Source organism: Meles meles, chromosome 6, assembly GCF_922984935.1.
Source record: "Meles meles chromosome 6, mMelMel3.1 paternal haplotype, whole genome shotgun sequence".
NCBI classification, from domain to species: Eukaryota; Metazoa; Chordata; class Mammalia; order Carnivora; family Mustelidae; genus Meles; species Meles meles.
The window spans coordinates 57,415,216-57,440,062 of NC_060071.1; the positions used below are offsets into that span (position 1 = coordinate 57,415,216).

Below are 24,847 nucleotides of genomic sequence, written 5' to 3' on the forward strand. Positions count from 1 at the left end.
TGAGCAAGTGTACGAGAGAATGAATGAATTTGATAGCTGAGAAAATGGAGTTACCTAAGATTAGTTGTCCCAACTTTAAACATATCTACTAACATTATATGGTTTGTTTTTACTCTTTGTGGTCATACAGAAAATGAGTTAACACAGCAGACTTGAGACTGCTTATCTGAAGAAAGGCCTGCTTGCAAGGTTGGCCCTTGGCTGGTGTCTGGGAACTTGGAATTAAGGAGAATTCTCACCATTTCCAGAGCCTCGACTGTTTCATGGACAGTACCATTTGGGTTGGACACCTGCTTTCCTTTTGGCTATCTGGAACTTCAGAACGGGCTAGGTGGAGCGTGCTTATGTGGTCAGTCCCTAGTACGAACCCTGGTGTCAAGTCTTTAGTGAGCCTTCCCTGCTGGATCATATTTTACATTCATTGTTGTATCTCATTGCTGGAGGAATTGAGCACATCCGGTGGGGCTCTACTGGGAAAGGACCCTTGGGAAATTATGGCTCTGGATTTTGCTCTATGCACCTTTTCCCTAGCTTGATTTTGCTTTGTGCTTTTTTGTTGTCATAAATCATAGCCACACGTGCAGCAACATGTTGAGTCGTGCAGATGAATCAAGAGCTGACAGATCCTCCCCCTACCCACAGCTAGGATTTTGATCTGAATTGCTTTGAATACAAATATTCACTTAGGGAGAATTGACATCGCTACAGACGTATGATTTCATCCAGGACTGTTCTGTTTTTCCATTTATGCCTTTTCCCATCTTTCATGACTCCGTTCTCAAACTGTATGCTCTAGAAACGTGAAACCGCATGCAGGTACCCACAATACCGGCATTTTCTCACTTTCTGATTTGGGTTCTGACTTGAATGACAGTCTCCTGCCTTTTTGCCTGGCCAGCTCTTTGTCCTTCAGGTCGGGCGTCACCTTTTCTGGGATCCTTCACCTGACATTGCCCAGCCTGAATTAATGACCCCCCCACCCCCCCAAACTCATATACACCGTGCTCCCCTAAGACATTGTGTCCATCATTGCGTGTTCCATAATTGCTTATTTAAATAACTGCGAACTCATCGAGGGCACCACTGTCCTCTGTTATACTTTTTTTTTTTAATATTTTATTTATTCGACAGAGAGAAATCACAACTAGATAGAGAGGCAGGCAGAGAGAGAGGAGGAAGCTGGCTCCCCGCGGAGCAGAGAGCCCGATGTGGGGCTCGATCCCAGGACCCTGGGATCATGACCCGAGCCGAAGGCAGAGGCTTTAACCCACTGAGCCACCCAGGCGCCCCTGTCCTCTGTTACACTTTTGAGGCTTACTACAATCTGGTTCTTAGTATGTTTTTGCTAAATGAATAAACAAGAATCCTTCTTTAGAGCTTCACAATTTTCTTCATGTAGGTACTGACATTTGTGGGGAAAGTTACTGATTTTTTCCTCCCTCATTTATCTTGTCATCAGTCTTCTACTGAATTTCTCCTAGTTTTTCAGGTAGATTCCCTTAGCTTATTTAAATTTTTTGACATTGTAACTTGGAAAGTTGTTGCTAGAAATGAACAGAAATAAATTTTTAAAAAATTATTGTCTTATTTGTTTATTTAGTTCAATTAGCCAGCATAACTTTTTTTTAGCCATCATTAACTTTTATTGTAGTGTTCAATGATTCATTAGTTGTGTGTAATAACCAATGCTCATCACCACACATGCCCTCCTTTATACCCATCGTCCTGCTACCCCCTCCCTTCTGTAACCCTCAGTTTGGTTCCCACAGTCCAGAGTCTCTCATGGTTTGTCTCCCTCTCTGATTTCTTCCCATTCAGTTTTCCCTCTCTTCCCCTGTGGTCCTCTGCACTATTCCTTATGGTCCACATATAAGTGAAACCATATAATTGTCTTTCTCTCCTTGACTTATTTCACTTGGCATAATCCCCTCCAGTTCCATCTATGTCGATGTAAATGTTGGGTATTCATCCTTTCTGATGGTTGAGTGATATTCCATTGTATATATGAACTACATCTTCTTTATTCATCTGTTGAAGGGCATCTCAGCTCTTTCCACAGTTTGGCTATTGTGGACGTTGCTGCTATGAACACTGAGGTTTAAGTGCCCCTTCTTTTCACTACATCTGTATCTTTGGGGTTAATACCTAGTAATGCAATTGCTGAGTAGGGTAGTTCTATTTTTAATGACTTGAGGAACCTCCATACTATTTTCCAGAGTGACTGCACCAGCTTGCATTCCCACCAACAGTATAAGAGGGTTCCTCTTTTCCTATATCGTCTTCAACACTTACTGTTTCCTTTTTTGTCAACTTTTTTTTTGGTCAAAAAAATTTTTTTTTCCATTCTGACTGGTGTGAGGTGGTATCTCATTGTGGCTTTGATTTATATTTCTCTGATGCCAAGTGATGTTGAACATTTTTTTTCAAATACCTGTTAGCCATTTTTATGTCATCTTTGGAGAAGTGTCTGTTTGTATCTTCTGCCCATTTATTGACTGGATTATCTGTTTTTTGGGTGTTGAGTTTGAGGAGTTCTTTATAGATCTTGGATAGCAGCCCTCTTTCTGTAATGTCATTTGCAAATATCTTCTCCCATTCTGAATTATTCTCTTCTTTAAAAAATGCTTTCTTATTGAAGGAAGATTAGATGTTATTTCAGAAGATATTTTAGTTTTTTATGTATCAAATCAATGAACACTTATCTAAGTAAGAAGTAAACTAAGCTCAGATTTAGTTACCTTTTACTATGTGGATTCTCCCTTCCAGCAAATCAGAGCCAAATGATTAAGTACCATGAAAAAATACACAGTTGTGAGGCAAATTTGGTTATATTAATGAGTTATAGAGATGAACAAGGTGAACATGAGGTTGATTTGGTCATTGGAACCATCCTGATACATTAATGGGTGAATTTTGAGATTAGTGTTTTACCTCTTACTCCAAATAATTATTTGTGATGATGATAAATTATATAATTATATATGGATGGATTTTTATGATGAACAATTTATAATGTGATTTTTTTAAACATCAAACTCTGGAAAGTACTTTTTAAAAAAAGATTTTATTTAGGTATTTGACAGAGAGAGAGAGAGAGTATAAGCAGGGGGAGCAGCAAAGGGAGAGGGAGAAGCAGGCTGCTTGCTGAGCAAGGAGCCTGATGTGGGGCTTGATTTCAGGACCCCAGGATCATGACCTGAGCCGAAGGCAGAAGGTTAATCAACTGACCCACTCAGGTGCCCATGAAAAGTACTCTAAAGGCTTTAGAATAATGTCAGTTCTTTCTATATTTCTATAATCCTTGTAATTTAGCCTCAACATTTGATGATTGGCAATAGATGATTGGTTTTTAGAGGCAGTTAATTAATCAGGTAGAATTTCTAACTTTAATCTTTTTGTTCACTCATTCAACATTATAGTAAAAATTTATTACAGTAGAAAGCAAATGTGAGCTTTCAAACAATCAATCACAATACTTGGGAATCACCTTTTCACTTTCTTTTAACTCCTGTGGGCCTATGGCAAATTATCTCCCCCAAATTGGTTCAGGGAGCTCAGCCTGCGTTCTAGATGAATTAAGTGACATTTTTGGGAGAGTCTTGGCATGACGTATCTTTTAGGGGCACAGAATACATCAGGGTGGAGTAGCATCATAGCTTCTACTTACTATTTGGTGAATAGATTTACAATAAATATCTCTAAGCACTTGCTACCTGCCAGTGACTATGTTAAAACAGTGTATGTGCACAGCTTGTTTACGCCTTACAACCCTGCAAAGCTAGTAACTATTATTCTCCCCATTTGACAGAAAGGAAGTGGAGGCATAGAAAGTTCAAGCCACTTTCTTAAAGACCGACAGCCTCTAAAGAGTGGGGCCAGGATTCAAACACAGATAGTCTGACTTCAGAGACTGATCATTTAACTACAAGCACAGTGTGTTATACTTAGATTTACCAAAATAAATCTCCCAAATTAAAAACCCCAGTTTTGTTCCAGTGGCTCACTGTACTTCTTTCCTCATTCTCTCTCTCTCTCTCTCTCTCTCTCTTTCTGAGGATCTGATCTAGTGTATCCTCCAGGCTGATCTCAATTTTCCCTTGGCACCTTCAGTCACATTTGAGAAAACCCTTTGTTCACCTTTAAAAGTGCCATTGGCTAATTCACTTACCTAGAATCATGTCCTTGACTCTGTTGGGCAATCCTTCGTTGCTTCCTTAAAACTTTGTAAAACAAAAAATTGATCTTGAAGTCTCAAATGTATACTTGATGAATTTCCTTTTATCGTCATAATGTCTAGTTACCGTTACCCTTGCCACCAGGGTGGGCATCATATGATCATTGGATCTGACATTCTTGAGCCAGATAGAGTTTTCTACATGTAACCAGTTAGCTGGTGCTAGCTAATTGCTAGATAATGAAAGCACTTTCCCTGGCTGACTGTCTGCTCTGACCCCTGGGGAGTGTTGCTTGGGCACTGGGCGGTAGGAGCGGTTGAGAGTGAGCTCTGGGCTTTGGTTCATCATCTTGGGTCTTACTTGTTTACGATCATGTGGCCTTTTGTGCCACACACCTGTTGCATTTCACAGTCCTTGAGAAGTGGGGCTGCTCTGAGAACTTTAGAAAATCTAAAGTGCTCTCCCTTTACATTGACGACCCTCTGCATAATGCTGATCTCTGCCATTTTATTCTGGAATCCATTTCCTCCACGTAGGTGAGGAGTATAACTTTTGGTGTAGTTTATAATTATTCATTGCTTTTTTTTTTTTTTAGATTACTTTTTTATTTATTTGACAGAGAAGTAGGCAGAGAGTCAGGCAGAAAGAGAGGAGGAGGCAGGCTCTCTGCTGAGCAGAGAGCCCGATGCGGGGCTTGATCTCAGGACCCTGGGATCATGACCTGAGCCGAAGACAGAGACTTTAACCCCCTGAGCCACCCAGGCGCCCCTGATTATTCGTTGCTTAAGTGTCACACTGTGAAGCCGATCTTTTATGGTCTTTGTGCCATTAGAGGATCAGAGGCCCAGCAACCAAACCAAGAAGAGGGAAAAGTTAATCATGTATTATACAAGTTATCAAAAAAATTTTAAAGTTTTGAAAAATAATATAAACTATAGAATCCAAACTTTCTCTAGAGACCTTGAAAGTCTACATCTATAAATAGGATTATCAGCTTTTAAATGTCACACATAACTGTTTAAAAAAAATCTACTTCTCATTTGGCAGCAGGATGGACCTCTCCCAAAAGAAACTAAAGGAAAGCAATGCCAGCATTTATTACATTTGAACAGTTTTAAATATATAATGGGCTTAGAAACATTGACATTTCAAATAGCTATTTTTTTCTCATTCACCACTAGAAAAAAGAAAATCTTAACATCTTCTCCTGAAAAGGGGTGATAAAAATTGAAATTTTATTTTGTAACAAAATACCACCTCACAATTTAATTACAATTCTGACATAAAGACCATTTTAACAATATTACATCTTCACAGTGATAGGTATGAAAAAATGGGCCTAATATATATCATTCACTAAATTTAACTTGAGAACACAAGTACAGTTCACTGGACGTGGGCATGTGGGGCCGCAGAAGAGAGTTTAGGTTTCCTTGCCTTAGTGTTGGATGCCCAGCATTAGTGAGAGGAAAGGAAAGGACCAAGGCTGTAGACTTTGGGCTGGTGTTTGTACTGGGGTGGGGACCCACATGTGGTAGATGCACGAACCCTTTCTTTTCCTTCAGCATGTGAACTCTGCAGGGAAAAGAATCATTCCATAAGCCCACAAAGCAGCCAGCCCAGAGCATTGTCATTCCCCCTTTAGAAATCTCTAATTATGCACTGCTTTTTGAAATTTCCTAGAACAGAATTCTGGATTTACCTTGGGCATAAATCTGCTTCTCTGTGTTCCATGTCAAAATCAGAGATGGGAAAGTGGCATGGAAAGTGACTTCTTTTACTTGCTACTCTTTCTCCTCAGAAAACAAAATGGGTTCAAATTTGGACATAAGTAGGGATGCCTGGGTGGCTCAGTTGGTTAAGCGTCTGCCTTTAGCTCAGGTCATGATTCCAGGATCCTGCGATGGAACCCTGGGTCAGGCTCCCTGCTCAATGGGGAGCCTGCCTCTCCCTCTTCCTCTGCCCCTCCCCACCACTTGTTCTATCTCTCCCTCTCAAAAAATAAATAAAATCTTAAAAAAAAACAAAACAAAACTGGATACAAGTATACAATCATTTCATTCAGTGATCATGATCTAACCTGTTCTCATCTGAATAAAATTTGTCAGTTAACATCTTGGATTTTATACGATGTAATTTTTGATGACAGTACAGGTTGTACATTATCAGTCATTAAAAAAACCTTCTTCTTTTATGACTTATTTTAATTTCACTACCAAATTATGTTACTGATGAGCAATTTTAGGATCTGCTCATTTCCTAAAAATTTCAGGCAAAAAGTATCTGGATACTCCTCCTATCCAGATAACCAGAAAAGCCAGCATTACACATTTATCCAAAATTGGATTCTGTCCTTTTAAATTTCAATAGATTTTTCTGGGGCCCTGACTGGCTCAGTCAGTTAAGCATCTGCCTTCAGCTCAAGTCATGATCCTGGCGTCCTGGGATCGAGTCCGTGCATCGGGCTCCCTGCTTAGTGGGAAATCTTCTTACCCCTCTCCCTCTGCCCCCCCAACCTGGCTCTGCTCTCTCTCAAATAAATAAATAAAATACTTAAAATTTTTAAATAAATTTCAATTAAGTTACTGATGTTAAAAGCCCTGCATCAGGCCCCTGTTCATTGAGGAGTCTGCTTACCCCTCTCCATCTGCCCCTCCCCTGCTCTGCACACACATGCACACTCTAAAATTACTAAAATCTTAAAATTAAAATAAATTTCAATTTTCTGATGTTAAAAGCACCCTTCCAAATAAATGGATTTCAATCTGGTCAAGCCTCTAGTTCTAACTACCAATTTATAGGAAATATAAGGCATAAAAGAACAGATTAGATAACATGAGAGTACAAATCAGTAAACTCCAGGAAGTTTAAAAAAGAACAAAACCTGACAGGTCAAATGATCTGGTTTCCTCAACTAATAAATTATGAATGCTAAAGACCTTTAAGAGACATTGTGGGGAATTTATTTAGATCATGATTTGAATACACCTGTACATCAACGATAAAAAAGAATCTTCCTGCTTCCCCCTGTTCCACACCACCAGAGAAACCCAACCATTTTAGGGAGATATTTAAACATTATCTGCATATTTGATAGTAGTAATTTATTATTTAATTACTGCCACTTTACATATGGCAATGCTGTTATTATTAAAAAGAGACCTTATACGTTAGAGGTAGATACAAAGAAAAAGGTGTGTTATCTGGTTCATACCAGGGAAACTCCAGATGGGGCTAAATTTGCATATGTGAGTGTTTAAAATAAATTAGGCTCTTGCTGAATTCTGCCCAGTGGCATCTCCTGGAAACATAGTAAACATGAAACGGAACAAAGCTGCTTAATTATGTCAAAATGATTGCTAAAATTTATCGATATGGAATCTGGCAAACAGATTCCTTCCTTGCTTGGCCAAAGTTTCTCATATAGTTATAGTAAAAAAATGTAGAAGATAATTCTTCCTTTAAGAAAGCAAAAACATACCTAATGTTTATTACCCTCATTCTCCTCCTAAAACATGAGAGAGATACCAATGATTTAGAGATACTCTTCTGTTGTTCACTTGTATAAATTCTACCCTGAGTTTTGAAACTTTGGAAAACTGTTGCTACTTTTGCTAATACCCATGAAAAGCAAAATGTTTGAGTATACAATACAACACAAACTGTCCTCAGACTGGAAATACTGGAGAGTCAGCATCCAAACCACAGATGTTTCTTTATAGATAACCTCCGGATGTTCCTACCGTTTAACAATAGATTCTGAAAAGCCTTAAGTCAAGCTTTTGGAAATGCAGTCACATTTTAAGTATGTCGGGGGATCTCAGCACAGGTTTCCCCTGCTATCCAAACGTGGGCTGTTCCTATGAAAGCTCTCTCAAGCCAAAATGACTTAAATTGAAGAGTATCTCTGCTATCTTGAGGTTTGCTTTATGCCATTTCACTTCTTTGAAGGCCCTACATTTGTACCTCTTTTCCTTAACTGAAAGAAATCAGAAGAGGATTTTTGCCTTTACCAAAAAAAAAAAAAGCTGTTGCCATACTAACCTAGGTCTTTTGTAAATGTGCAGTGGCATAGTGTGAACTTTTGGGAAGTGGAGAATACCTATATTTATGTGAGCTCATGAATCCTTTGCTATAATCCATAAATTATTCAACTTAGTAAGTTACCGTGTCTTATGATTTTGTGTTTTTGTACATCAGATTTTTAAAGATTTTATTTATTTGCGAGGGTACAGAGAAAGAGCATTAGCATGGGGCAGTCTGGGGGGTGGGTGGGAGCAGATGGAAAGGGAGGGGTAGACTCCCCACTGAGCAGGGAGCCCGATGCAGGGCTCGATCCCAGGACCCTTGGATCATGACCTGAGCCCAAGGCAGATGCTTCACTGACTGAGCTACCCAGGTGCCCCCAGATTTTTTTTTTAACTCAATACTCTGTCATCTTGATGTAGAATGAAAACTTCAAAAAATCCAAATACACTGTAAGACAGCTGTAAATAATGAGAATCAACATCCTCACTACTGACAGCCTTAAAACAGATCTACCAAATACAAGACAACTTTTGTGGCTTTCCAATAAAAGCAGTATGTATCATTTATACAAATAATGCGAGGGCCCAAAAAGTGCCCATCAAGACGCGTTTAGTAATAGCAAATATTAAGGCTTCTGAATGTAGTGTTTGCATATTTCCGCTTTGTTGTGCTGCATTTAAGTGTTGAATGCTCCTAAACTGTCATCAAAATACATATGAACGGGGGAGGCTGGGTCGCTCAGTTGGTGAAGCATCCGGCTCTCGGCATCCTGGGTTCAAGCCCTGGGTCAGGCTCCACGCTTGGTGTGGAGTCTGCTTGAGGTTCTCTCCCTCTCCTTCTGTCCCTCCCTCCCACTCACACATGCGCATGCGGTCTCTCTCTCTCTCTCTCAAATAAATAAATAAATCTGTAAAAAAAGAAAATAAGTACTAACATTTCCGTGAAGAAAAAAACAGTCATGAAAAAATACCAAAATAAAATGGCAGGCCTGGAAGTGCTGGAACGTGGTCCAAACGTGGTCCAAACGTGGTCCAAACATGACCAAGGTTCATATTTAGGGATTACTTCCAGAAAGGTGCTGTTCAAAATAACTGTGGTCTTAAATTGCTAAAGTCTGGGAGGCAGGGTTCATTACAGTGCCAGCTACCAAAGTTAGAATTTGTGGGCAACTGAGTTAGAACAGAGAACCAAGAGGCTGAACAGTAATCCTCTGCAAACCTAGAATGGATTCAGTGTTACTCGGTGAAGGGTATACTTTTGTTTTTGTTTTGTTTTTCTTAGAATTGTTATCTTTTTTATTATTTCACCCCAGGTTCAGTCTATCTCACTCTGTTTCTTCTCCTTCTGTCACTGACTGTTCGAAGTTCTGTCACTCTCCAGATCGGAGACTTGGCGTATTAATTAGAAACAAGCGGCACGTTCATAGGTATGGGAATTTGTCTGTGTTCAGACATTTTGTAAAGGCCCCACAGAGTTTTTCTCTGAGCTAATTACTAGTCAGGGTAGCTTCCCCAATTCCTCAACTTCACGTTTGGGTTCTAGGTTCTCAAGAATGGCTTGGAGAGATGCCCTGTGGCCATGGCAGTGTTAATTAGAATGAGCTCTGTTACCCTGTGTGGACAGAGAGAACTTTTGTACCTTCTACCCTCTGTGTTTGGAAGGGGACAATCTGGCCCTGCTATTTCTAAAAATACTTTTTACTCTTTTGTGTCACAATCTGTAAAAAGTTTAAGGCTATCCATCACTTGAGAGTCAGTATGTGTTTGCATACTCATGTAAAATGTGTTTTACAGGTAAGTAGGGCTAATTGAATACTGGTTATTATTGTGGAATACAGTGTTGAACAGTGGAACTTGGTAATTGGTTGAAAATGTTGAGTCACATGAAGAATATGACCCAACTTCTCTTCAGTCACGTCTTGCCTCTTCACCTCCCCACACGTCAGCCATACTGGGCTGCCTTCTGCTCTTTGAATGACCAAACTCCCTTCTATCTTGAGGCCTCTGCTCATGTTGCTTCTCTGGGGACATGTTGCCCTACAAGACTCATTCTAGATGTTCCCCAAAACCAGAATTAAGAAAGTTTAAAAAAGAAAACTAAGAGGAAGGTGAAGTGAAAACTAACATTCACAGATTCTGTGTTGCCTGCATGAGTTCACCTCAGTAAAAGTGGTTGGCTCCAGATTTCTTCTCTTGAGCTTGGGTATTACTAGTGCTTGCAAGAGCTGCTTAGTTGGAGATTTTTATGGAGAATATTGCATTTATGAGAAATGAATTCTGTTAGGAAAATCCTATAGAGGCTCTATAGAATAAAATTTTATGAATGAGAGTAGAAGCTGGAAGGAGAGCTGTCAGCAGTTAAAGGTATGAATTTAGATTTTATATAGAGGTATGAATTAGTTCCAGAGAGATGGTGTGAGAAAGCCAAGTACATTGTAAGGCAGCTGTAAATAATGGGAATCAATACCCTCACTACCGACAGCCTCACTGAACTGAGGTGCAGTGAGAAAATAATCAGACAAGTCAAAGGTCAGACCTTTTAACTCTTACCTTATGGGACTCTGGAATACATTTAGCAGGTAAACAACAAATTGAAAGCAACCTCTTATTCTTCAAAGAAAGGGGTTCAGACATTTTCTCTAGCAAACCCCATAATAGCCTCTGAGGGGATGCGTTGGGCATTCCGTTTCATTGGGGGATGATGGCAGTGTTTGGGGATGTAAATTATTTAACATTAACCTTGATGGAGAACTTTTAATTGCAAGAAGAAAACTTGTGCAGATTAAGGTAGAAAATACCAGGTTTGAGAGACATTTGTAATGATAAGGTAGATTGACTTTCAAAAAAATAAAGTCCTCATTGTAGACAAGAAAATGAAATAATGTGCAATGGATGACAGGCCGTGAAATTGAGGCAAAGTCTGGACCTGCCATGAGACCACATTACTGAGTTTCAAAGTGATCTTTCAAAGGAGAGTATCATTGTTCTAGTGGCATTGTGCATCTCTCTGTATTACTGTACTAGTGTGGGTGTGTGCACGTGTGTGTGTCAATCTGAGCATCATTCTACAGATGTCAGGGTGTTTTCTAGATCGTGACAGTTTGGCATTGGTCTAGCTTTCCTGCCTCATCTCCTCCTTCTGGAAGTGAATTGCATGTCATTGTGAGATTGCTGATGGTGTTAGAGGACAGTCTACTCAGGTATTAGATCTGGAAACTTTGGTGGTTTGTGTGATGGTTTTCACCAGCGTTTGGATGTCAGGCTACAAATAAAATACAAATAAGCTGTTAGGTGAACTCTTTTTTTAAAATTTTGTTTATTTGATAGAGAAATCACAAGTAGGCAGAGAGGCAGGCAGAGGGTGGCGGGCGAGGCAGGGGGTGGGGGGAAGCAGGCTCCCTGCTGAGCAGAGAGCCCGATGTGGGGCTCGATCCCAGGACCCGGGGATCATGACCCGAGCCGAAGACAGAGACTTAACCCACTGAGCCACCCAGGCTCCCGAAATGACTTTTTAAAGTAAATCGACACCATGAGCATACCACAGATATATATACGCACAAAACAAGAAAGGTAGAGAGCAAACCCTTCTAAAGGTTTGGAGAGAGGATTTAAATTTCCTTTAAATTTTATGTTTTTCTGTGTCTTGTAGTCCCCTCTTGATTTGTTCAACTCGGAATCTGAGAGCAAGGACAACAGGGAGCGTGTCTTATCTCTTTGTAGTATTAGCACTCAGCAGTGTTTGGCACATGGTTGGGCTGAAAAATGTATGAAAGAATGAAAAAAAATCACTAAATAAATGAATTGTTACTCTTGAAGTTATTGTTTAACTTCACATATGCCCATTTTCCCTGAAAAAGGTAGTAGACAGTAAGTATGTATGTATTTATTAACAGTATTTGTTTTGAAAAGTTCTTGCATTATGCTGGAAACTAGAAATTTATCCCACACTTGCCTCCTCTCAGGATTGGAGAAACAAATTGAAAGGCAGGTATTATCTAAAGTTAATCTTAACTATAATTAGAGAAGTTTGGATATTACATGTATTGCATTGAAATGATTGGAGACAACTTACACCTCAGTGAGCACAGTCACTACACTAGAAACTGACCCTTTATTAACTAACTGTCCCTTGAGCAGAACCTTCTGGTGATTTGTCAGGGAGAGTGCAGTTGACCTTTGAGCAACTCAGGGTTAGGAGCGCCAACCCCCACGCAGTTGACGACCCCTGTGTAACTGTCCATTTCCCCCCAAGTTAAACTACTAATAGGTTACTGTTGACTGGAAACCTTACTGATGACATAAACTGGTAATTAATACATATTTTGTATGTTCTGTGTGTTATATACTGTATACTAACAGTATAGTAAGTTAGAGAAAAGAAAATGTTAAGAAAATCCAAAGAGAAAATACAGTTATGGTATTATATTTATCGAAAACAATCTACACATAAGTGAACCTGTACAATTCAAAACCATGTTTTTCGGGGTTCAACGGTCCTTGCTTTCCCACCCCGTATTCTCTTTCCTTTCAGACCCCTGATTCTTATCTAGGCACATGGCCACTTGGGAGGAAATTAATTATACCACCTTCCTTGTAGCTTGATAAAGCAAAATGATACCGTTATGGGCCAAAGAGAAATAAGTGGAAAAGTCCTGTGGTGGTTTCTGGAAAAACATGGCAGAAAGAGGATGCATGCCTTTTGCCCCTTCAAGTCTTCTTCCATCTTGCTGTCTGGGATTTTGCTCTGGTCATCACCCTGAAGCATGACAAGAAGGGTCTTCATAGGAATGGCAGAGCCATGAACTGGAAGGAGCCCCCAGACCAGCCTTTGACCCCCCAAGTCTCAACTTCATTTGGTTGATGGAGATATAATCTCTTCTCCTGTTTAAGCCATAAATTCTCAGGTCTTCGTTACACGCAGCCAGACCTAATCATAACGGGCACACTATTTTACTATAGGTCAGTTCTAACATCTCGTGATTCCATGGCCCACCAGAGGATTGGCCTTTCTATTCTCTTGTTTATTTTGCCGTGTCTAATCATTTACTTTCATCATGGAATTCTGTGCCGGGGTTTCAGTGTTGGCATTGTTTCAGAAAATAATTGATCTGAGCGGTTTTACTAGATAGTCTACAGTGGTACAGGGTTAACAGAATTTTCACCACCCATCTGGGGGGGAAGCAGCTAGATTCTAAATTCTAGAACGGCAGCATCGTCCTTCTCTCATAAAGCGTAGAACCCTCTTGTGGTACTTGAGTGTATTTGGCTTTTCCTTCAATACAACCATGCAGATGGGGAAGCCACTTTTTAGGGGCATTGGAAAGATAGGCACATCTTATTATGTAGTGCTCAATGTGGATATTTGATGCTCAGGGGCTCTTGGGGCCCCACATCTGGTGAGAAAGCTAATATAGGTCACCGTTGAGCAGGAGGAGAGATTTTTCTCATCTCTTGTTCTTTTGGCTCAACGTGATTTTTTTTATTAATCACTGTAGTGGCTTGTATAACCTTCCTCCCAAAGACAAAGTGTTGGCTGTTGCTTTGTTTTAGGGTAAATATCAAAGTGCTTGATATCAACATCTAGAAATGTTCATCCACGGAAGCTAGAAATTGGGTAACAAAGATTTTTAATGTCCTATAAGCTGAACTATGGATTGTCTTTGGTTTGATCTGTGTCAGCCTATGGACCTAGGATCCACCTTGACCTTCCAAATATGTCCTCTCTCATAGATGAGAACAGAGAAATTCAGGGAGGAAAAAAGGTACATTTTATTTTCTATAGCAGCCGTCGTGGTGACTGTTGGGACGTACTCTCATTCTGTGAAGATTGTGAACTTGTCAGCCTATGAAGTTCATTTGTGATTTCCCAGAGACATGTGTCCTGGTTGAGGGCATATTCTAACTGCTGTGGGACAAATAAAGAAGAGCCAGGAAAATTGAGCTTAAAATGAAGTATTCATCCAGAACTAGTGATCCACTCCTTTTGCTTTCTAGAGTTAGTTTCTTGAAAGGACGCACCACAGAGGTCTGGGCCAGTTTTTAAGAGAAAAAGCTCCCAATACCTAGGACAGATGTCACTGATGGGAATTGCCACTACTGAATTATTAGAAGGGGTATTGTTAGGTACATTTTCTCTCACATTCATTCTTCATGTACACCTGATGCGTATTGTCCACTCTTTTGCTGATGGGCCGGAAGGGTAAGCTTCAAATTCAAAGCTGTGCTACCTAGGAGTAGATGGTAAGTTTTTGAAAGCATATTGGTACTGTAGAATCCTAACAAGTGTAGTGTTAGATTCCAGGACCTGCGTGAGACCAATCTGAGGAGGCAGAGTGAGAATCCTGCGTATTATAAATACAGTGACAGAGTTGGTGTGTCACCTTTATTTCTCCAACGCCTTCGTTAACAGAGTACTTAGAGTTCTATAAAACTCAGTTGTGGGTGTTTTTTAAGCCATATAGTAGTTATTCAAAGGAACCCCTGAAGTCATTGCTTTCCTAAAATGAAGAATTCTTTGAGTTCTTCAAACATGTCAGTGTATCAAACATTAGTATATCAGATGTCATCAATATTTGTTACTTGTTTTTGTCTTAGGGAACTCAGATAGCCAAGAAGCCTAGTGGAAAAAACTTCATTAATTACAGGTAAAATAATAAATGATAGGAGCCAAGAGGTCTTGGTGTCCAGCCATTCACTGGCCATGTGGCCTTGGTCAGGCCACTGAGCCTCTCTAGACCTAAGAGTCTCTATGTTCTATCAAGTGAGGGTTAGAATGAATGATACCTCCAGTTCCAGCCTATGAGATCTATGCATGTTTTGTCTTAAATGCACTCTGAGAAGGTCCTTGCCCTCAAGAAATTTCAGCTTTTTTTCTGGATTTCCTTACTTCTTTTTGGCGTGGCTCCAAAAGTAACATGCACTTGTTGTTTATGAAGGAAAATTCAACTAGAAAATGTATTATGCAGAAAGGAAGTCTCCTTCAACCCCTCTGAGAGAGAATCATTCTTAAAATAGGTATATAATGGTCTTGGTTTATTTCTATGCATATATCAGTATTCTTGTGACAGATACACACATATATGCATGTGTATATATAGTATATGTATTTATGTGTATGCATATATCTATATATCTTATTTATACTGCACTAAAACTTGGTATTTCCAACATGTAACAGCTGAGATAATCTTTCCATGTCAGTACGTCTAAAGCTACCTTATTTTTTTTAATTGAGATATAATTGACATATAACACCATATTAATTTCAGGTGTATAACATAATGACTCAATATTTGTAAATATTGTAAAATGATCCCCACAAGTCTACTTAACATCTGTTATCATACATAGTTACACATTTTTTTCTTGTGATGAGAGCTTTTAAGATCTCTTAGCAACTTTGAATTGTGCAATACGGTATTAGAAATTATAGTCACCATGCTGTACATTACATAAGCTACCTTATTTCTAAATGCCTCATAGAATGTCACTGATTGAATATTGGAGGCATACTAAGTATACATTTTGGCCAAATGGTCAAGCGTTTAGTCATATTTAGCTGAAACTAAAAGTAAGTATTAGTGTCATAGAATGGATGTCTGGAATATAAAAAAAAATTTTTGAAATTTCAATAGAACTTGAAATTTTTTAACAAAAGCTTTTAGTAGTCAGCTTTAATTTTGACAACATATAGGCATTTTTTCCTTTCACCCCCCCTGCCTGCTGTTAGATTGATCCTGCACTCACTGTCACTACTGCAGAGTCTGGTACTGCTGATAGTAGCTGTCCCTTGGCAATTAACCTTACCCTCTCCAATAATAACTAGGTAAAGACTAGGTTAAGAATAGGTAAAGACCTCTCTCCTCATTAACCACTGGCCTTGGAGATTTGCGTGATGATCATGAGTTTGACTGAAGGAATCCCAGAAATGGAAGCATGGAGGACATTGGGAGATGGAGAGGAGAAGGAAGTTGAGGGAAATTGGAAGGGGAGGTGAACCATGAGAGACTATGGACTCTGAAAAAGAACCTGAGGGTTTTGAAGGGGTGGGGGGGGTGGGAGGTTGGGGGAACCAGGTGGTGGGTAATAGGGAGGGCACGTATTGCATGGAGCACTGGGTGTCGTGCAAAAACAAAAAATACTGTTATGCTGAAAAAATAAGTAAATAAAAATTAAAAAAGAAATGAAAGCATTGGGTGCTGCTTGAAACATCCTTTCTAAATATTTTCAGAAGCATGCTGAAGATTGCTGCCAATGCATATATCTAACTTTCTTAACATTTTTGCTGCCTCACACAATTAATCGATTGAAAAAAATTCTGTCACTACTTTTGGGTCTAAAACTGTGGCAGCCATGTCATTGACTTTCAAGATGTAACAATTGTTTCAGTACCACTGTATCTTCGCTTTCATTCATGCACACCAACTTCAGCATTGTTTCCGGAATAGAAGGATAGGGGACTTTTTATAGGTAAGAAAAATGTGAATGCTTGAAGTCTTACCAGCTTTGTTTAAATCTGCCTCCCGTTATTTAGCAAATTTTAGTGAATAAATTACATTCTTAATAAGCAATCATTGGATTTAGCTGGTCTGCTATTTTGGTATGCTTATCAGCAAAGCAGACTATCCTGGGATTTTTGTTGCTGTTGCTGTTCAAGTGGCCTGTATAGCAGGAACTAGCTCTTCCTCCATCTTGTTTGAGGGTATCGTGTGAGTGTACAAGGCAGTTCCACAATGTCTTGTAACTCATGAAATTGGTTTTGAAGAAGGAATAAAGTACAGTACTCCTTTTATGGCTTCTCGTTCTGTTTGTTACACTGCCCCATAATTACCTTGTGAACACAGAGCTGGTGAGTGTGACTCCTAAGACACCCTTCCCATGTTTGTTCCATTGTCTACCACAGTTGGCAGTCACTGTTCCTGGTTTCCATTCTGTACTTCTTCATGTGGACTCACCACGTTTGTGTGAGAGACTGGGAGCTCTTTGAGCGAGAGAGTAAAGCAGGAGCAGGATTGCATGCACTGTTAATATACTATGCTGTTGTATTTAAAGGAGGTCTGCATGTTCCAATGTCTGACACACAGGATAGAGGAGGAGCACCATTGTTTTTGTGCATGTTTCAGTATAATTCAGGAAGAATCCTGGTAACTTGTTTCCCAGAAGCACTCTTGATGCCAGGACTCATCATTTGGACAAGTCTGAATACTCTTTCATCTTCGGTAACAGGATTAGAGACATTGACATTCTGTAGCCGTCTAAAATTTTAACAAGCTTATTTTTCCAAGTTAGCCTCTATATGATTTATTTATTAGAATTTTAAAACTGTATTTTGAAGTTTGGTTACTGTAAACAAAATGTGTTTTCTGTATCTCATTTTCCTCAATCATTTTCTTCTTTGTATTGTTTATGTATATATTGTGTATGAATCAAAGAGAACTTCATGGATGTCATTGTGATTTTATAGGTTTTCCTATTCTTGAAATTTTTACATTGCTTAATTACAAAAGCCATGTCTGATAACTCTACTATCTTTATCTCTGTAAATCTTTTTATAGTTTTTTTTTCCTCCCTTTCCCTTAGTTTTCTGTTACCTTGGGTCTCATCTCCTGATGATTTTTAATGAATTTTGGACACTGGTTATAAAAAATAGTAGAGATAATTTTAGGCTACTGATAATGTCCTTTCCCTCCAAAAAGGGTATACTTTTGCTTCTCATTGGCAGAATCAGAGGTTAAAATGATTTACAGCTTTGCCTCAGGCTGTGTGGGGGCTGGCTTAGTCCTACTTGGTCCCCACCTCAAAGACGGAGTCAAAAGGGGTCCCACCTGAAAGCCTCGATTTTCCACGTCTCTTCTTCATCCTTGGGCCCTGACCAGCAATTTTTGTCTGCTCTGTGCCGTAAAACTGGCAGAAGCTTCGTATCTTTACAGCCTCCTCGGTTCTTACTTTGTGTTCAGATTTTCATTTTCTCAATAGCGCCTTTGGGAATGAATAAATGCCTCGGAGGGAAAAAGCAGTTTTAAATAGTGTTAGCATCTCTTCTTTCTGGGACCTTTCTCGCTCGTGTTCTCACCTGGTAACTCTTTTCAGCCTAGTGTCTCTAAGTTGTTCCTCAGCAAGAGGATTGGTTGGCAACAAGCTATTTAGCCATTGTTGGAATCTTACCTATATTTGAAAGTGAATATTCAAATATTAAAAATAAATACATGTAGGGGCTCCTGGGTGGCTCAGTGGTTTAAGTCTCTGCCTTCGGCTCAGGTCATGATCTCAGGGTCCTGGGATCGAGCCCCGCATCGGGCTCTCTGCTCAGCGGGGAGCCTGCTTCCCTCTCTCTCTCTGCCTGCCTCTCTGCCTACTTGTGACCGCTCTCTCTGTCAAATAAATAAATAAAATATTTAAAAAAATAAAATAAATACATGTAGCATCCCTTGTTTGCATTACTGTTAGTCTTGTGCTGATTATATATTATAGTGGCCTATGCAGTCATAGCACCATTTATAATCTAGAAGTTCAGGAATGCCATGGGGTGCCTGTGTGACTCAATAGGGTAAGCATCCAACTCTTGATCTCAACTCAGATCTTGTTCTCGGGGTCACGAGTTCAAGTCCCGTGTTGGGGCCAAAAGTGCAGGGATGCTAAAAATAACACTGAATAAGGTATTCAGGTATTTGGCTAAGTTTTAAAAATCTACCAGGTTGATTTCTAATTTATTCATTTATTACTTATTTCATATATAGATATTAGCAAATGGTATTTCTTATTTTCAGTCCTTTTCCTCTTTTTCTATTGGGCGGTTTTATTCTGGTTGATTTTTCAGAAGCTTTTTGTACGTAGGAGATATTAACCCTTTGCTTATTAGTGGTATAAATGTTTGTCACCAGCAAATATGGTTTGTATGACTGCTACGTTTTAGGATTTATTGAGTTTTTTTTTCTATGGCCTTTTTATAGCTCTTTTAAAAAACAAATGTTGTGGGGCACCTAGGAGGCTCAGATGGTTAAGTTTCTGCCTTCGGCTCAGGTCATGATCCCACTGTCCTGGGATCGAACCCCGCTTCAGGCTCTCTGGAGAGGAGCCTGCTTTTCTCTCTCCCTCTGCCTGCTGCTCTCCCTGCTTGTGCTCTCTTGCTCTGTCAAATAAATAAATAAAATCTGAAAAAAAAAAAAAAAGGAAAAACGAATATCGCACAGATATTTATAAGGAAATATTATAAAGAAATACAGTTATAATCACAATACATACATGCATGTATATACTTCTGTATTCTGTGCACATATAAGGCCTTATTAATTATTCAGATCCTTTATGTCATAATTTTTGAGGGATCAAATTGATTCACCAATGACTAAGAGTATTAATTTTACCCCTTTTCCTGATAGTACTGTTCTTGGTCCCTTTTACCTTGAATTTGATCTTGCCAAATATTCATATTTTGATCCATGTGTTTTGGAAATGAGGGGGGTGATATAGATTCTAATTTTATCTTTGTCTCTTTAAATTTGAATTCTTCACTTCTTTGTCCCTCTCGTAATTTAGAAGAATGGATTCTATGGTTAAATCCCCTGAGAGATAACACAAAGGAGGAAGCGTCCCTGAACCGAGTCTTGGTGCATAACTACAATAAGAATGGGTAGATGAGTGTGGGTCTTCCGGACAAGCGGTATGGACTGAGAAAGGGAAGAGGCTGGGACGGAATAGGAAGTATGGGAGGCTGGCTCAGGCAGAGGTTTGGAAGAAGTAGGAAGTAAGTTGGGGTTATTGAAATTATAGGGACCACATTTGGGGAATCCTGAAGCTAGGCAGAGAAATAATTCTTTATCAATTAGGTGTTCTTAAGACAAATAACCAAATAAGTATGCATTTACTAAATGAGCCTTGGGTCGAAGCTTGCTGTCCAGGGTCATCTTTCATGATTGTTTATGCTGATCTTACAGGTTCGTTTTCCTTTATTCCAAGAGCTCAGAACAGTGCGCCGTGATTCACATGAACTAATCTCATGCACATTCTTTGAGTTTGATTTTGCATTTGACATTCTGACCAGGCGACTTTGGGGGGTGATGTTTGAGGTTGATGATCTCACTTCAAAGAGATAGTTTAAGCCTGTTCTAATGCGGGTCAGCCTAGACCTTCTTTCCTTCAGTTCTGTTCTTCTGCCTTTTCAGCTGTGCCCACTTCCCACATCATAACTATCTCTTTCCTTGCATACAGTAGGCAGATGAGATGAAAAGGTGCTAAATATGAGTAGATAGCCATCTACAAGCCCCTTGAGTCATCTCTCCAGAACAGAGAATCGTGTGAAGCCAACAGAATTTTCAGGTGCCCACCAGGCCCAGATTGCTGTGTAAAGAAGTAGAAGCCAGGAACTTCTATTAAATGCTACCACTGAATTTGGGGCTTTGCTCCTCAGAAACGGCACTTTTATTCCCAAGCGGAAATTTAGAGAACTGAGTGTTTTTCTTTGGCTTTTGTGTAAAATTATGTGTTTTTTTTTTTTTTTTCTATCCCTAGGGGACTCCTTCTCACAGTTCCGGTTTGTTGAGGAGAAAGAGTGGGATGGTGAAGCTTCATGTCCAAAACAGGTAAGATGGTTTGTCTTGACTGTGGATTGGCTCTTCTCAAGACTGAAGACAAATGCCTCTATGTTACTATTGAGATAAAGTCTTGGGATAGAAAAGAGTAGTGATTCATGTACAGTTTAGTCTCAGTCACCTCAACTGTTAAGACCATTTTCAGGGAGCTTAAATTATACAGGTCCTTGGAGCTAGAATTCACCTGTGTAGCTGGCCGCCTGTGTGAATTACTCATAGTGTATAGTCATGATTTTGAGTGGATTACTTTGCCATTTGGCCTGCCTTCCTTTTTCTTTTCTGTGAAGAGTTTCCCTTAGGGTTGAAAATTAACCTCCCCCCCACACACATGTTTTTGGTATTAGGTGAAAAAAATCCTTAATTTTATACCTTTAAATAACTCTTCCTCTATAGTTAGGAGAATAAAGCAATAAAGTAAGAACAAATACCACAGAAGTCTTTCAGTGACACCATAAAGCCCAGCTACCTCATTTGCTTTGTGTTCATGCCATATTTTTTTTCCCAAGGGGTTTCGATTATTTTCCAACTGTGATTTGACGGATTCTTTCCATAGGAGAGATGACAGGTATTCTAACCCTTTTAAAAAGCACTGAGAATTGGTGGTGACTTGTTATCTGCTCCCCAACTCCATGGCTAGTGCCTGCTGTCTCATACAATAATCTGACAATCTGTCCACAGTTTCAGACTTGTGACCGAGTAGCAGACCTGAAGCCCAAAGGTAGGGCATCCTCTTCCCCATTCTGCTACCCGCTCAGTACACACACACCATAAGTGCGTCATTTTCTCTCTGGGGTGGTCTTCTCTGGACTCGTTTGGGATGGACATTGGCTTACCATACAGACCAAGGGGGTGGGAAATTACTTGTGAAATGACTACCTGTCACTTTGTGTACAGTGTGTATTACAACATGGAAAAAATAGGGCATTAAAGATACTTGTCTTTGCTTCAGTCTGTGTGGGCATATGCCTGAGGTACAGTTTAGAATTCTAAGACAAATTGCAAGGAAACAGAAGTTATCAAGAAATACAGCAAAAGCCAGACAACTCACATTTCAACTCCTTTTGAACTACACTATTAGAGAATATTTCAGTTATCCTGAGAGTTTCAGATAATTCTAAAGTTCTTCACGCATCAGAATACGGAGAAGTTATTTACTAGGTATTTTATTAATTGGAACTTATTCAAAGGTGAATAAGGCAGAGACTGTGCTTGTTCATTGTTGCCCTTAGCATGGTCACTGACATATAGTAGGTGACCAGTAAATATTTACTTAATAAATGAAAAAGAGTGTGACATAAAATAAGTGCTGTCATCAGTGAATTAAGATACTGCTGTGGGGGCTACTTTGGGCTGGAAGGGATTGAGATCAGTACCATGGGAAAGAGAGAGAGTCTGAATGGGCCTTTGTGGGTCAGTGTGATGCTGGAGGTCCTGTTAAGTGAGGAGAGCTGAAAGACTAGGCATGCTCGGAGTCAGGATGTAGTTGGAGTGCAGTGTTCCCAGAGAAGGAAGCTTCAGGGCTAAGTCTGGGCTGGATGATACCAGCAGTCTGATCTTCTTCTAGGGGGATGTTTAGCATGTGGTGAGAGCATAGATCTTGGAGAGACAAGCCTTACTGTGAATCTGAGTTCTATGACTTGGGTGAACTTCTTTCCTTTTCTTGTGTTCTCATCTATAAAATTGAACTAATAATAAGATATAACTTGGGGTTATAATGAGGATTACATTAATAAATAAAAGCTCTTTTGCGCAGTTCCTGACATATATGAAACACTCAGAATTAGCTCTTATTCCTACTCTTATTTTTTCATTAAAATTTTGTTTGGCCAGAAAATGGAAATGGCTGGATTTGACCTGAGCAGTACTGGGAAAGAGGGATTGAAGAGGGAAGAGGCAGGAGGCAGGGAAACCGGTTAGGAGGATATGATTTTGGGTGAACGCGAAGGGATGAGGGCCTGGGAGCATGGGGAAGTGGGAGTGGAGGATGGTTCGTTGATAGATGGATTTCAGCAGAGGATGAACTAGACTGTGTCACATGTGAGACATGCGGACAAGAAAGGTGTGTGGTGGCGCAAAGTTTTCTAGCTTGATGATTAGGTGGGTGGTGATGCCATTGATGGCATCACCCAAAGAGGGCAAGTTTACTCTGAATATTTTGAGTTGATGTGTGGGTAGGACCCATCCAAAACTAAAATTCATCACTTGCCCATAAAAACCTTCGTGACCCACTTAACTCCTGACTGGGTTCTGGTTTTGCTTACTTGAGAGAGAGAAAGATGATAAAAATTTTGGAAGGTATAAGGTCTGATCAAAGGCTGTTTTTTCTTCAGCTGCAGAGTGGACTTTCTAGCAGGTTCTTTGTCTAACACAGACACTGAGACTCAAAGTCTAATAAGTAGGAACGTTCCTGGACAGAGGGGACAGGTTTTCACTACCCAAAGTTCTGTGCACACTGACCTCAGAGAATGGGGCGGGACTTTGTTCTAACAGTCCAGGCTGGCTTCCCACAGCTGGCATGAGTATGCAGGGGGAAGGCATCAGGGTCAGGCTGTGAGCTCCAACGGTGAGTGACCGCTGGATGTCCATCATCCGGCACGTGGCTCAGAAGCACAGCATGGCCAGCATTTTGGATCACACTTTCTACCAGCTGGAGAGTGTTTCTCCAAACTTGAAAATGAAGACTTGGCCGCACTGGTCAGACCACAGCCCTTAAGGGGCTAATAAGTGCACGGCTGAGGAAAGGCCTGGAATGCACACTTAATTTCTGGTTTTCTTGTCAGAGCTTTACCAGCCTCCATCCTGCTCCCTAAATACACTGTGTGTTTTAGAAGGGAGTTCCTTTTTTCCAGAACCAGGGCCTATCTGGTGCTGCCAACATGGCATAGCTAAGAGCCAGCCATCTTGGGACTGTTTCTGAAGGGCAGGTGAACAGCCACACCATCTCTCACAGCCCGTGCGAGGACACAGCAGTGGCTGCTGTGGGCATCAGGGGTTACAGTGGGTCTACATTGGGGGTCAGGCTCTTCTTGAGCTCACTGTCCCCACCCACAGTGAACCCGTTACCCAGGATGTCCCAGACACTGCTGCAGTGGAATCCAGACCAACTAGGTGGGTCGTGACTTCTCTTCTAACTTGAAGCCAGGAACGGTGCAGTGAGCTGTGTTTCCAGCTGGGCCTGGGAGGGCTCTGGTAGACGAGGTGGTAGCAGTATCTGCCTCTTTGGGTTATTGTTCTCTTCGGTGGCCTGGGCCCCGGAAAGTAGCCTTCAGACTGTTGTCAAGCCATTAAATAATCGGGAATGTTTCTTCAGCTACTGTCAATTTGGGAGGTCATTGCCAGGATAGGACTCGACTTCCATGAACGGGAGAGGAGTCAAGGGAAGCTTTCGGTGTTGTCCCCACAGAGCGGTGCTAGCTAGCGGGCAGGTCTGCCTCCTGCTTTCTGGTTGGAACAGAAGCCTAGACCTCACGGGCTCCTTCAGCTGAGCCAATCAGCCCTGTCTCCCTGCTTAGACAGCCCTTCTCTCCTCTCCTGAAGGCTGGCTGTCTGAATTAGAGGGAGGGGTCCACTTTGATCCCCTTAAATGCTTATTTTTCTTTCAATTTGCCAGTAATTCTAGAAGCATCTATAGTTTCCAGGTTATTGTGCAGTCTCAATGTAGGGGTTATCGCTGCCCTGTTCCTGCTCTCACAGTGTGAACTGTCGCTCCAGAACGTGGCTTCGGTTTTGCTCTTTTTTTTTTTTTTTTTTTAGCACTTTATTTATCATTTTATTTATTTTTTCAGCGTAACAGTATTCATTCTTTTTGCACAACACCCAGTGCTCCATGCAACGGTTTTGCTCATCTTAATGCGATGATAGAAAATAGCAACCGGGGCGCCTGGGTGGCTCAGTGGGTTAAGCCTCTGCCTTCGGCTCAGGTCATGATCTCAGGGTCCTGGGTTCAAGCCCCACATCGGTCTCTCTGCTCAGCAGGGAGCCTGCTTCCCCCTCTCTCTCTACTTGCCTATCTACTTGTGATTTCTCTCTATATATCAAATAAATAAAATCTTAAAAA

At 40.4% G+C, this 24,847-nt stretch overlaps 1 protein-coding gene across 1 annotated transcript in view; it reads left to right on the plus strand.

Annotated features, from left to right (window-relative positions):
• The window catches only part of AVEN (apoptosis and caspase activation inhibitor), a 166,584-nt gene that overhangs the window by 137,763 nt on the left and 3,974 nt on the right, over window positions 1–24,847 (plus strand). Inside the window, exon 3 of the mRNA XM_046008317.1 lies at window positions 20,711–20,781. Within this exon, the coding sequence (XP_045864273.1) occupies window positions 20,711–20,781 (71 nt within the window). The remainder of the gene's footprint in view (window positions 1–20,710; window positions 20,782–24,847) is intronic.